General features: G+C 43.4%; 4 protein-coding genes across 4 annotated transcripts in view; 2 read left to right on the forward strand and 2 right to left on the reverse strand.

Moving 5' to 3' along the window:
• Positions 1-4,287, reverse strand: part of LOC118407112 — a 13,675-nt gene extending 9,388 nt beyond the window's left edge. The window contains exons 1-8 of the mRNA XM_035807530.1: positions 3,759-4,287; positions 3,284-3,404; positions 2,692-2,989; positions 2,035-2,108; positions 1,473-1,711; positions 859-1,109; positions 430-570; positions 3-90 (exon numbers count right to left, since the gene is read on the reverse strand). Coding sequence (XP_035663423.1) covers positions 3-90; positions 430-570; positions 859-1,109; positions 1,473-1,711; positions 2,035-2,108; positions 2,692-2,989; positions 3,284-3,404; positions 3,759-4,170 — 1,624 coding nt within the window. The 5' untranslated portion in view covers positions 4,171-4,287. The remainder of the gene's footprint in view (positions 1-2; positions 91-429; positions 571-858; positions 1,110-1,472; positions 1,712-2,034; positions 2,109-2,691; positions 2,990-3,283; positions 3,405-3,758) is intronic.
• A 452-nt stretch (positions 4,288-4,739) lies between these two features.
• LOC118406293 lies at positions 4,740-7,321 on the reverse strand. The gene is made up of 2 exons (XM_035806224.1): positions 6,615-7,321; positions 4,740-5,301 (listed from the first exon to the last, which is right to left on the reverse strand). Exons 1-2 carry the CDS (start codon positions 7,093-7,095, stop codon positions 4,769-4,771), a joined length of 1,014 nt encoding a protein of 337 aa, XP_035662117.1. The 5' UTR covers positions 7,096-7,321; the 3' UTR covers positions 4,740-4,768.
• Positions 7,322-10,271: 2,950 nt separating this feature from the next.
• LOC118406291 lies at positions 10,272-11,844 on the forward strand (the record flags this gene model as incomplete). Its single annotated transcript, XM_035806221.1, has 1 exon — positions 10,272-11,844. A coding segment is annotated over exon 1 (1,311 nt), but the record flags the coding sequence as incomplete, so codon positions are not given.
• Positions 11,845-11,882: 38 nt separating this feature from the next.
• Positions 11,883-13,575, forward strand: LOC118407113. Its single transcript, XM_035807531.1, has 2 exons — positions 11,883-12,483; positions 12,798-13,575. Exons 1-2 carry the CDS (start codon positions 12,034-12,036, stop codon positions 13,074-13,076), a joined length of 729 nt encoding a protein of 242 aa, XP_035663424.1. The 5' UTR covers positions 11,883-12,033; the 3' UTR covers positions 13,077-13,575.
• The last annotated feature ends 646 nt before the right edge of the window (positions 13,576-14,221 follow it).

Consider the following 14,221-nt stretch of genomic DNA (forward strand, 5'->3'; position numbering starts at 1 on the left):
ACTGTCCGGATGTCTCTGGACCGTCATGTGGAATGACGGGTAGATCCTGTTGTAGTCGAGAGTGTCTTCATACTCCAGTCCGTTAGGGGGCTAATATAGTGGTTTGAAATATATAATCGTTTAACTCTTACTGACAATAAAAAGACACCTGTTTGTCGCGAAAGACAGTTGGAAAACATTCGGGACTGCATGTATTTTGAATTTCCCTTGATTTACTGATTAATAAATTAACTAAACCCAAACAGTGCGGGATAACCACGTTTGTCTCTACTACACTATCTTGATTAATTTAACTGTTCCTTCAAAGTTTCCAAAAATTGTAAAACGAAGGAACTCAGATTTACCTGCTTTATTTGTTTTCTTGCAATTAGCCTTCGCCAAAGACCATGCGATACTCTTTATTGCTATTATCAACCATCCAAAACCCACCTCCGGGTCAGCAAGGTCCAGGGTTCCGTCCTCCACTGCCGCCTGCAGACAGTAGATCTGGTGTGGCCGGAGACCCGGGCAGGTGATGGAGTCCCACCAGTAGAACTTGGGGTCAAGCTGGGACATGTCTTCCTTCAATGCCTGAACAATACATGCAGTACACTGTTAGGGCATGGATCTATTGTGCTGGTCAACATCAACAGTATTATGCTATGTTTCAGCTACTGATTTGACGATGGATATGTCTTTGTTATGTAAATATTGTATTTTGTATAAAAAGTGTAGATGTCCAGGGCCTCCCCGAAAAGCAATGCCTATGAGAACGAGAGAGCTACCCTGGCGAAAGAAAGCAGAAGGAAATAGATAAATAGATTTTATGAGTACAAAAACTCATTAGTTTACAGCACAAATATGATAACAATGACACACCTGGACAATGTCCTTCGTGTTTGAGACGATGTGAGCCTTCACGTCCACAGCGTTCTGAGTGATAGACGTTTTAAACAGCGTGAGTAGACCCCTCCTGGGCCAGATGAGGGCTCGGACTTTCTGCAGCACAGGAGCCCACAAACTTCCCTTCTCATGCCTGGTGATGACGTGGGTAGGCGTGACGTCAGCAGGGTGAAGTGTTGTGTTTCCCGCCACAACTTGGGCAGCCTTGGCCTCATCCGTGGTGAGAGCTGTGGGGAGAAAATGCAGTACTGGTCATGAGATGATAAGAAGAAAAGACGTCGTATATAACATGGCGTCATTCAACGACAAATAGCGAATTTGATATCTAGAATACGGACCAGTGAACCCCCAATTGGAAAAAAAATCTTACCTTGCGTGCAACCTTTCCTGCACAAAGCAGATCGTATTTCATTGCCGAAATATTTTATGTTAGACTGACCAGGTTTTCTTTTCTGTCAGTGACTAAAGACGAGGACAAAAGCGATGTCCTGAAGAAGAACTAATTCCAAATACCACAATCCTCATAGCTTTCTAATGCAACTTGCACTGCAGTACTGACAAATCAGCGTGCGTAAAACCAAAGCCCTCACCACTCCCATCCTCCTGTGTCAGGTCCAGGATGTGCGGCAGGAGGAGCTCCACGGGTACGCCGTCGCCATGGTTACACTGGATGTGGAAGAGCGGACCAATCAGCTCCCAGTCCTCGTTCTCCGGCCAGTGCTCAGACGGGTTCACTGTCCTGTAGGTCAGCTGGACAGGGCAGGGGGTAACGACCCCCAGGTCGGTTTGTTTGCACACATACTTCCCCCGGCCGGGCAGTTGGACAGACCTAACAACCAACAGTCACCAATCAGTCACCAATACAACATCCAACAGAATCAGCCATCGATACAACATGTAATATCCAACAGAGTTATCCATCGGTTACATGCAACAACAGAATCCTTGTCCTACCACCCAAAACCATAACCTCCTTGGCGGATATGATAAAATGTTGTCGGAGTTAATTTTGCAACAATCAAACCTTCATGCAGTTATACGCTCCTTAGAATGACTTGAAGAACCTGACCAAACGGTTTCTTGGAATTTTGTACAATTGCCGTAATCTAAATGTTGAATCACAGCATTACATGACAACTGAACCAGCCTCACCATGTCGTAACTCCCTGCTCATCCACAGAAGCCTCGGGTTCCACCTCCACCTCCGGCATCTCCTTTATGTACTCCTGGTGGCAAGAAAATACAGGGTTTAAACTGAGTTGGAAATTATGACCTTATGATAGACATTGTGATTCATCATGCATTGCCAGATCGCCCCTTGACAGATCCGTCTTCTTGCTTCTGACAAACGGGGCTGGAAGAAACTTACAATGCGTAGCAGCCGACCGATGATGATGAGATATTGTGAATGTCTCCTGATACTACAGAACCAAACAACATTGTACTAAGTTGTAGGCAGTTCTCACAATTTCACAGAGTTATGTCCATATGTTTTAACACCCATTGAGAATAGTACATATTGCATCTTCAAGTAATCAACCATGAACATAAGTATTAACCGTACGTACTTTGTAGGAAATCTTCACGATGTCTAAGAGATACGCCCTGTGCATCTGTTCTAAGACTCCGCTCCTTAACCATACGCACCCTGTAGGCCGTTTTCACAATGTCTAAGATATCAGCCCTGTACTTATGGCCATGACGTGTTCTAAGACTCTACTCCTTAACCATACGTAACTTGTAGGCAGTTTTCACAATGACTTAGATCAGCCCTGTTCATGAATTCTAAGACTCCTTAACCATACATACCTTACAGGCAGTTTTCACAATGTCTAAGAGATCAGCCCTGTCCAAGTCTCTTAAGACTGTCTCCAGCTGCTTGAGGTCGTGCGGAAGTCCGTGGTCCCCTTCACCCATCCAGACCGTCAGTACATTGCAGGCCCGCTGGATGGCGTTGCTGTACCCTGCCTGTATGCTGTCCAGTCGTGACTGTGGGATCCCCATCGCAGCTCCCAGCCGCCGCCAGTCAGAACCAAGTCTGCAGCTCAGCTTGGTCAGCAGGTTGCTCTCTGTAAAACGGACAAGGTTCGGGAATATGAGTTTCATACTGTGATAAGTAAATCAGCCTAAAAGTCATTCAATGATTCAACTTGTTTCTGACTACACAAGAATGTTTTGGAATAGGGTATTTCTCTGCCATAAAGAAGCAAAGGAGTAAGCCGATACAGTCTGAGGGAATGGAATAAAGACCCAATGCACATTGAACTTATTGATGAGAAAACTCGAGGCACACAGCACAACAACTTCATGTGACAATTACAACCAAAATACAACCAAAGATAGATCTACTGTTTTGCTATTTGCTGATGTTATAAACTAGCAGCTGTAAGAACACACTTGCCTGCTGAAGCAGNCCAGTTCTGTCTCCTGTAGGTTTGGTTTGCTCTGTCTGAACTTCCGCAGGACGGTTTCAGTGAACATCAGGATGGTCCGCTCCAATACCACAGTCGTCTGTTCGTCAGCTGTGGACAAAGAATGCAAATGATTGAGTTCTACAGGTTATGGATAAGAGATTGAAACCCACATGTCAACTCCATTCGTCCTGTAGATTTTCACGAAGCATGCGACTTGGATAGAGACCTATTTATCCACCTATTAGAACACCATTTAGGCCATAAATATTAAACTGCAAAACGATAGCAACTTGAATGGAAGCTTTACCGGGTTGTTCAGTTTCCGTTGTCCTGTAGATCTAGATGAATCAGCTTTAATACATCATGAGAATATGTACCGTTATTCACTCATATCTTTGGCATAATACAAGGTGAAAACAACTAACAACAGAGCTACAAAATAACAGTAAGATTAAACGATACCATGTTGTTCGCCCCCAAGAAGCACGACGTGACTTCTGAGCTTCTCGTTCTCCTCTACAAAGTTTTCCAGACGGGTTGCCATGGAAACATTAGCCTCCTGAAGCTGCTGTATCTCCTGCTTGTGGTCCAGCAGGACCTTCTGTGCCCGCTCGCCCTTTTCCCTTAACCCGGTGACCTCTGCATGAAGACTGTTGACCATGGCCTCCTGAATCTTACTGTGGTGCTGCATCTGTTCAAGTTTCTGTTCTGCCTGTCTGATCTTCTCTTTGGTCTGCTGTTCCATCTGCTGCTGTATCTCCTGCTTGTGGTCCAGCAGGACCTTCTGTGCCCGCTCGTCCTTGTCCCGTAACCTTGTGACCTCTGCACGAAGGCTGCTGACCATGGCCTCCTGAATCTCACTGTGATGCTGCATCTGTTCAAGTTTCTGTTCTGCCTGTCTGATCTTCTCTTTGGTCTGCTGTTCCTCTTGTTTTATCCGTACCCTTCCTATATGCTGTCCAGTCGTGGCTGTTGGATCCTGTTTTGCTATTTTCCTTGAGCAAGAGTGATTGAAATCATTTATTCATTTATACGTCAATAGCATCTTTGTAAGAATATTTCATAACATGGCTATTATATACCAGGACAAGAAATGCAAAAGGGGACCATTGTACTAGGCCAAACGTCATTATACTAAGTCAAACTTAAACTATTGTCAAATACTTCTAGATAATGGTTCAGCAGCAAGGAAGGCTGCAATAGCTTCCTGATGAAGCGTTACGTACGTTTTTTGGAGGGAAGATGGCTAATCGATGCAGATTGTGCTGACAAGAATATTGGTCTAAGCAATCAATAAAACCTGCAATATCTCATTGCTAAGTGATGGGGACTTCTTTTTTTTAAATATGTAAATTATGCAGACATTAGCATTATAAGACATATACTATTCAAACTAAATGAGCAGTTGAGATTATACTGGTATGAGGTCGTGGAATTCTTCTTCTGATATCAAAGGAGTCATTTGATGCATTTTACCTATGTCTGATCTTGGATGGCGAGGAAAATGGATTGGGACTTCCCAGATCTAGAACCCCGAAGACTGAACTGTGATCAATGACTTGGTAAGATGAGAGAGTTGTACACGTCTCTGTGCTGGCCCTGTATCTGTCCTGTGTTGTGTACACACTTACAGCGTCATAGTCTAAGGACAGTTGCTGGGCATGCAGAATGTTGATCAAATCAGAGGTGAAGATGAAAAAGGCGTTTGTTTCGCATCCGTATGAAGTAGGGATCGCCAGCCCAGGGTAATTGATGTCGATGTTGTCGCATGCCTGGTCAAGACTGAAGTTGAAATCTCCACCTATGACACCTGCTTTCTGCCCGTCTGTAAGTGTCTTGAAAAATGCAAGAAGGTCACGAAATATCAAATGTTTCTGTGCATCAGTACACTTGTGCGGTCCGTGCCATGAGATGGCGATGAAGTCTTTGACAGACGGCTCCGTCTCCATTGCGATGCTGCTACTTGCTACATGTCCAGTAGGCTGATCTTTGATTGACATCTCAGATATGCGTACGGTCTGATTGGCGTACCGTCACTTCCGGAGTCCCACAGGGCTCCATCCTAGGCCCACTGTTGTTCGTACTTTACATAAATGATCTACCTGACTCGGCTAGAAACTCTATGTCAGCACTTTTTGCAGATGATAGCAAATGTTTCAGAGAGATCCGTAGCACAAATGACTGTTCAAAACTACAACAGGATATCTGTTCACTACATGACTGGAGCATAATGTGGAAGTTGACTTTCAACCTATCCAAATGCATAGTGTTAAGGTTTACACGATCCAAGTACCCCATCAGATATGATTATCACATGTCAAGTTCAAACCTGACTGTAGTGGACAGCATGTCCGACCTTGGCATCACAGTAAAATCCAACCTCACATGGAATAGCCATGTCATAAGAACAGTGGCCAAAGCTAATCAAATGCTTGGGTTTATCAAGCGTTCCATAGGTTACAAGTCCAACACTGATATACGTAAGACATTGTATTTGTCTCTTGTTAGAAGTGTTTTGGAATACTGTTCATCAGTATGGAGCCCCACATCACGTAATCTCACAGCCCTGATCGAGGGTGTACAGCGAAGGGCAACGAAATACATCCTCGGGCCCTCCGCTGAACACCTGGACTACAAGTCTAGACTATCTAGACTAGGCTTGTTACCACTGTCTTACCAAAGAGAGATGTCTGATGTTGTGGTATTTGTTAAGTCCCTTGCAAAGGTATATGATTCAGATCTAGTGAGGTTAGCTGCATTCCCTACAAGAACGCCACGTAGTTCAAGGGCACACATGTTAGTCCCTCAGAGAGTAAGATCTTCTTCATTTGCCTCCTCATTTACTCCACGACTTATCACAATTTGGAACAAACTTCCCGTTGAAATCAGAGGGCTGGGAGCATCAGCCACAAGCCCGTCCGATGTGTCTGCCTTTAAACGAAAACTATCTACATTTATGCAAAACCGTTTCCGACAAAACTTCAAGCTAGAGCAGGCTTGCACATGGTCACTAGCATGCTGTTGCGCCTCTTGCATTGCCACAAGGCCACGATAATTTTACCTTATATTATTACTACATGTGCATTTGTATATCTATTTCATAGATCTAGACCCCATAATGTATGTGTGTTGTTAACTTGATTTATCTTGACTTGAATGTTACATTGATTATGATATCTGTTCTTGTATTTATGTATATTATGATTTGATGTATCATTGTTATGTTTAAGGTATGGCGGCTTCGAAAAGGTGTCTTTTGACACCTGTTCCGCCATACCCTCCAGTGTGGAGAATCCAAATAAATAAATAAATAAATAAATATGCATATTCGTCCTCGATGTTGGATGAGATTTGGGTACTTGTCTCCAATCAGCTTGTACGAGTCTAACCGTTTTAGCTCAAACAGATCGCTGTTCCAGATTATCCCTGCTTCATTGACTACTCCTGTGTAGCAAAACGTTTCCCCCAGCTGAAGCTGACTGACTGGATCAGCCCAAGGACACTCTTGCACAAAAACGACTGATACGCGTGACTGTTCTTGAAGTTGACCGAGCAGAAGTTTACACAAAGCAGCATTGCCGGTGCCTCTTGTGTCTCCCTTGAAGTTGACGGAAGCAATGCCGTATCTGTAGGGATGCCGTCCGTGGTCAGTGATGGCAGCTCGCATCAAAGCTTCGTTCATCTCAGTTATATCATCCTCGCTACTCTCACTCAGCTTCCTCTTTCTGCCACGTGAGACAGCTTCTAAAGTTTTGCGGGAGATGTGTTCTGACTGGTAGACTGGATTTGATGTCGTCATCTTTGTACTGCTGGTAGGCAGAGCTCTATTGGTTAGTCTTCGTCCTGGTCAGATCAAATCTCTGTCAAGATTGCGTTGCAGATTCCAATCCACAAGCTGCCTATCAGGGTTTATTCGATTACATGTTTCCAGATGAGCCGCGCCTAACAGATAGCACTTATCAATTGAAACATCGGTCTGCAATGCCTTTCATTTATCGATGGCCACCGTTTTCCCAGCACGTATGGAACCTGAAATGACATAATAAATGTTCAAATACAATTCAATCTCCACAACTGGATAAAAAACGATTTACTTCCGGACGTTTCGAGTGACATCCATCACTCTTCTTCAGCGTCACTAGACTGAACTGACAGAAAAATTCAATACAAGTACAGCTAACTAGAAAAACTTGTTGAACCACTAACTCGTAAGGATCGTATGTAAAAGTCACTCAAATGTATATCATGTTAGCATATGCCTCTCATGTTAGCATCATATTTCCCTATAGTCAGACAACAACATAGGGAAAGTTATTGTCCTTTGTGATGCAAATCGGGGGCCCATGTACTGGAGAGTTCTATGCGCTATTTTTCCTGCGTTGTGATTGGCGATGCCCATATCAGGCGAAGACCCAACCCCTTTATAAGGGCAAGATAGACTGTGCACTGTAAGAAGAACGGACTCATCCCCACGCCGGTGTCACGGCGGCGGCATTTTCCAGTACGCATTTCCTGGGACGCAGACAAAGCAAAACGGCAAGGTTGGTGTAGAGGAACTTCTCAGAGTTTCTCGTGGCCATAACAGGGAGTATAGTAGAAATTTTGGTTATTTTATAACCTTACACGGTAGCTTGTATTTGGTGTCATTTTTGGTTTTGTGGAATGATAGAGGTTATTTTGCATTTGAATAGAAGTTGTCTGCATGTTGCACGTGTGGCGTCCTTCGAAATGCTGAGGTCCTTTCTACTCGCATTCAAGGCGTGCGCGAGCAATGGTTGGGTTATGAGAGTTGGCACGCCGTACAGCGAGGAAAGGAGCTTATTCTGTGTATTTGTTAGATGTCACAGGTACCCGTGTTACCCGCGGCAGCGGGACGGCAACCCGGAGGCACCGGCATGCGAACAGCGCCAGCTGGGGGAAGCGGTATCCAGATTCCGGGGCCAGTCGCCAGTGGATCAGGAGCTCAGGGTACGGGGCCCACTGGAACGGGTGCAGCCGGCGGAACGCCAGGGGCCGGAGGAACACCAGCTACGGCCAACGCAGGAACGGGAGCAGCTGCCGGCACAGTAGGGGCAGTAAGAACCGCAGTCAGCGCGTCTTCAGGAGCGGGAGTTGGGGCCGGCGCGATAGCGGCAGCAGGAGCCACGGCCAGCACGGCAGCGGGAGCAGGAGTAGCAACCGCGGCTAGCACGTCTGGAGCGGGTTTACGGAAAAGCCTGGGCCCAGCAGGCTAGCCTGCAGGCTAGCCAGGCCACCCTTTTTGGGCCCCAAGGCTATTGAGGCAAGGCTGTTGGACAGTAGCTGAATCTTTTGAAAGGTTGTTGGACAACTCAGAGAAAAAGCTGTTGGACAGTAGCTGAATCACTTGAAAGGTGGTTGGATAACTCAAAAAAGAAAGAAAAAATTGTTGGACAGTGGCTGATTCATTTGAAAGGTTGTTGGACAAAGTAGAGAGAAAAAAAACTGTTGGACAGTAGCTGATTCATTTGAAAGGTTGGTTAGGCAACTTTAAGGAAATTGATGTTGGACAATAGTTGAATCATTTGAAAGGTTCTTGGACAAATTAGAGAATAGATATCGCACGATAGTCGTGATGCTGATGACTTGTATCCTTGTAAGTCATGTCCAAGAAAAATGTTTTTTTTGTGTGTGACTATGTGCTTAAGATAGTTTACAAGGTAAACTTTTGTTTTTTTCTTCGCACAGTATTTGGATGTAAGATGTGTGGTATAAGTTTACATTTGACGGTGTGAGCATTTTTCGATGTTGATAATTTTCCTTTCCTCCTAATCTTTAAAAAAATAACATGCCGTGTGTGAGGGGAAAGTAGTTAAATTGTGTAGACATTTTCGACGGCGCTTTAATAAAATTTTCTTCTCTTGTTTTCTATTTTTATTTTTTATTTTCCCTGTCCCCCTTTTTTAATTTTGGTTGATCCAGGACTTACAAAAACAGCTGGATGACTTGAAACAGCAGGTGCAGGCTATCCAGTCGGGAGTTGCATCAACAGAGTCCTTAATCAAGGATTTGATAGCATACTGTGGTGGACATCACAGCGCTGTATTTTCACCTGACAGAGCTCTAGCACTTGTTGATAATATTGTATCAGTGGCAAGAAGAGAAGGTAGTGACAAAGTAGAGTCGTTCGAAGCATATGCAGACAAAATTTACCAACATAAGGCACAACCATACCTCCGCCATCTGATTCTGCGGTATTTTGGTTCAAAGGCAAGAGCACAAGCTGTTACTACATCAGCAAGCTTCGTAAAATCATGGAAAGTACTTAATGAAGGTTTCGAAACTAATGTGGTGCAAAATCCTAACCCTCCAGTGATGTTAAGGCAGAACAATAACCGTCAGGTCAGAGGGCACTGGGGAAGGTTGGCTAGGGACCAGTGTGCTGCGTGCTATGGAAGAGGGCATTGGGCAAGGGATTGCCCTCAGCAACAGCAAGGAAAGCAGTTCAAACCTAGAAATACTAGGCGTTAATATCGAAATGTACTTGCTTGGTTCATGGATGAGACGGAAACGGATGTTTGAACAGGAATTTGTACTGTGACTCGATAATAGATCTTTCAACGTATTTTTGAAATACTCGAGTACAGATAGCAGAATGGCAGAATTTGTATGTAAAACGGCATTATGAAAAAGGAAGATACCTGGGATAAAAAGTATTTCGTCTTTTTCGCATGTGACTTGTTCTACAATGTTGTGATGTTATACTGTGATGTAATTAAAAGAGTATTTTCCTAAAAGTGTTGGTCTTGAAGCATTTTTTTGGTTTTTCGTGTTAGAATAATTGGTTATAGTTTATAAGTTTTTTTTATAACTGGGTATACAATAGTTTGGGTGTTGTTGTTTTTTTTCCCTCATTTGAAAAATGTTTTTATTTGGCATATTTCAATTTTCAGGTAACAACTGGTGTTGTGATAAATAGACAATATGAAGAACAATTATATATTAATATCCAGTTAATCCTCTAGAAGCTTACTGGGAACACTTAAGTACATCTCAAGGTTGGACCACATGGAAGAAGGATGGTGCCAATATTGTATCTCCACCAGTTACAGCGGTAGCGCAAGGAAACATCAAGGCGTCTGCAGAATCATTACTGTTTAGAGATCCGAATACGTTTAGAGCAGGTGGTCTACATCAGCAGGCTGACTCTTGGAATAGAATTTTAAAACAAGACGGACAAGGGGCGGAAGTGAGAAAGTGGATTAATCATGGTGTTAATATGTTAGATTTTATTCAACCCTTTTCAGGTTGTTTTAAAGGAAAGAAATATGATTCCGCTTTCCCACCCCCGGCCTTTTTCCCTAATAGTCGTAGCTGCATACCATTTGCCAAGTTCGTCTCGGATACTATCAGAAGCAGGATTGTATCAGGAGCATTTTCAATTTGGGGCAGAGTAGGGCATGTAAAACCGCCTTACATAGTGTCACCGTTGACAGTAGAGCCTAATAAACCAAGGCTGTGTTTAGACCTCAGATATCTAAACAAATGGATGAAGGATTGCCCCTTCACGTTAGATAGCATATTAAACGTTACCAGATATGTTGGAAGACATCACTTTCAAACGGTATGCGATGATAAAAGCGGCTATGATCATTTGTTAATACCCGAGTCTAGCAAACCTCTGGTAGGTTTTCAGTGGGGAAATTGGCTATACGTTGCGAACACGATCGCATTCGGCTGGCGCTGCAGCGCGTTTGTCTATCAGAAAGTAGGATTAGTAGCGATGCACGATATCAGGTCTTTAGGAGTACCAGCATCATTGTATATTGATGATAGACATGCAGGACAGCTACAATGTAGGAAGGTGACACAATGGTCTTTTTATGAGTTAGCTCAGGCAGCTTGTTTTATTTTATGCAGTGTAGTGATACAGCTGGGCTATACAACAGGGCTGAGCAAATCACAGTTGGAACCAGTGGTAATGCCAATATTCTTAGGTATGGGAATAGACTCAGTGATGTTGGCATTTAGATTGTTAACTCATAAGAAGGAAAGCTTCGCACAGCTAAGAGATTACAGTCTAAGTCGTGAAGAGGTACCAGTTAGTTTGTTGCAGAAATTGACAGGCAAGATAGCATCTTTCATGATAGCAGTTCCTGCTGCAAGGATGTTTTGCAGAGAGATGTATAAGGAAATCGGGGAAGCGGGAAAGACAGGGAAGATGGTCAGGATAGAGGGGGATGTTAGAAAGGAGATAGAACACTGGAAATTCCTAGACACTTGGGAGGGGCACATGCCTTGGAAACCAGAGAAACATGAAGTAATACACTTATCAACAGATGCCTCCAGCTACAGATGGGCAGGAGTGATAGACTTAGATAAGGGTACAATACAGTGTGGAGATTATTGGGATGAAGAGGACTCGATTGAGCATATTTCCATTAAGGAAACAGAAGCTTTGACACGTACACTCTTATCAGTACAGGATACAGTAAGAGATAAGCGAATTGACGCAAGGGTTGACAACCAAAACCTAATACAAGCTTGGCAAAGACAAGAAGCAAAGAGTAAAGCATTGAATCAGGCTATTATAAAGTTGTGGGATACAGCTAGAGTGTGGTTACCAGCTATAAATTGTAGTTTTTGTAGGTATCCTAATGATTTTGATTACAATTTCTGTCAAAAGTGTGGAGAGCCTAGGCAGAAACAACAATTTGACGAAAATAAACAAAGAATTCAAGTTAATTTGGAGAAGATTAATAGCAGATTTGAGGAAATAATGGGAGCTCATAACAGTTCAGCATATGAGAAACAAAAAAAGGCTCTGGCAGAATTATTGCAAGTATTTCTGAAATCTGTATCCCCGTTAAAAAACTTGCAAACAGCAACACCTGAGGATATAGTGAAGTTTTTGATTTTTAAGGATCAACAGGGTAAGACAAAAGTGCATGTTGCAGAATGTACATGCACAGAACAAGAGTCATGCGATTGTCCGAAACGATTAGCTTTTAAGACGGTAGATGCTTATGTGGGGAATATTAGATCAATTTTCAATGAAGAAGGTAGAGGAGGACAATGGGATGATAGGTTGGGTTTGGGAAATCCAGCGGCTAGCCATCTCGTGAAAAAGTATCTAAAAGCAGTAACGGAAGAACAGTTGCGACAAGGTCGGACTCCCCAACAAGCAAAACCATTTTTTTGCCTAAGATTTTGGAGATATGTAACCACATAGATAACACAATGCAGGCTGAGAAATCAGCAACAAAGATTTATATCTTAGCTAGAGACCAAGCCATTTTCAAAACACTATATTTTGCAGGTGATAGAGTTTCGGACTTAATGGCTTCCCGAACTAATGAGGTTAGCAGATTACCATCAGGAGCACTGTTGTTCAATCACGTCGAAAAGACATTGGTAAGACATTGAGAAATGGAAGAACGAATATTTTCACCTTAGAGCCAACAGGAGACCCATCCTCTTGTCCAGTTTTAGCGTTAGACAATTATGTGAGAACAGCAGCATGGCTCTCTATTGACTTGAAAGGGGGGGTACCTTTTCAGATCCACGTCGAAAGAGGGACACATGTTAACAGACCCGCCATCTACGTCTGCATTGGATAATGCATTCAGGAGATATCTGGAGCAAATGGGCAGATATGAGGGTGAGACGTTGCATGGATGCAGGGCGGGGTGTGCAATTTCATTGCATATGGCAGGGGAATCAACTAGAGGAATCATGGAACATGTGGGATGGTTCAATAAGAGAACAGCTTCATATTACATGAAGTTAGCACAGGTCACACAATCAGGAAGACCCGCTTAAAAACTAGCATCTCAGGAAGTAAGACAGGCAACAGAAAAGTATATGGAAACCAATTAGGTATCAGGAGTGGAGAGGGCATTTATGAAGTATTGATTTAGAAAAAGTGATAGAAAAGTAGATAAAAAATCAGGAGTTATCAGGATGAGAGAGAGGGATCATGAAGTATGAAGGTAAATGACAGAATAGACAGGAAAAGAACGAGAAAAGAAAGACGTAAGAATAATGGATATAGATGAATGAGAGTTGGAAAGTGTAATAAAAAATGTCAACTTGATGGTGTCATGGGTTTTATTGAGTGACTGTGTAAGAAGTAATATGTATGAAAGAATGAGAAATGGGGTTGGAAGAGGGGGAGGAAGAATGAGAGTGGGAGTAAATAGGAAATAGAGTATGTTAAAGAATCAATATATTATATGACAACAGTGGAGAGTTTAGGTAACCGAAATGATAGTAGTAGGAAGAAATGGTACGAAGGATACAAAAGGGGCGCGACGGAAGGCACTTCCCCATAGCTTCATATGGATGAGCCAATTACTACGCAGAAAGAATAGGTAACTATCTTTCCTGCGTTGTGATTGGCGATGCCCATATTAGGCGAAGACCCAACCCCTTTATAAGGGCAAGATAGACTGTGCACTGTAAGAAGAACGGACTCATCCGCACCGCCTGGTAGTCGGGCGAAGACTAAACATTGGGGTAAGCAGGAATAGATGGAAGATGAAAAGAGAGATAGTAGGGAGGTTTATTAGTGTTTCTCACTCACCCACCCACCCCGTACGTAAGAAAAAGAATTTGAAATGGTTATACGAATCACATCTTCGCGCGACTCCAGGCACTTCCCCATAGCTTCATATGGATGAGCCAATTACTACGCAGAAAGAATAGGTAACAGTCCTCCCTTCCGGTTTAAGGTGGGGTTGTAGATCCGCTCATAGATGGCCTCCCTGACACCCCGTCCGTGCCACCGTGGTTCGCGGTCAAGAATGTCTGTTGTATCCAGTCTGAAGGAATGTCCTTGTCGTAGCTGAGTGTGGTGGGAGATGGCGGATGAGTATCCACTTGCTGTAGCCCTGCAGTATTGCTTAGACATTGTCCTCAGTGGTAGACTTTTTTCCTCAATGTAGGTGTCGTTGCATTGTGGACCT

The sequence above is a fragment of the Branchiostoma floridae genome, chromosome 19 (genome assembly GCF_000003815.2).
Source record: "Branchiostoma floridae strain S238N-H82 chromosome 19, Bfl_VNyyK, whole genome shotgun sequence".
NCBI classification, from domain to species: domain Eukaryota; kingdom Metazoa; phylum Chordata; class Leptocardii; order Amphioxiformes; family Branchiostomatidae; genus Branchiostoma; species Branchiostoma floridae.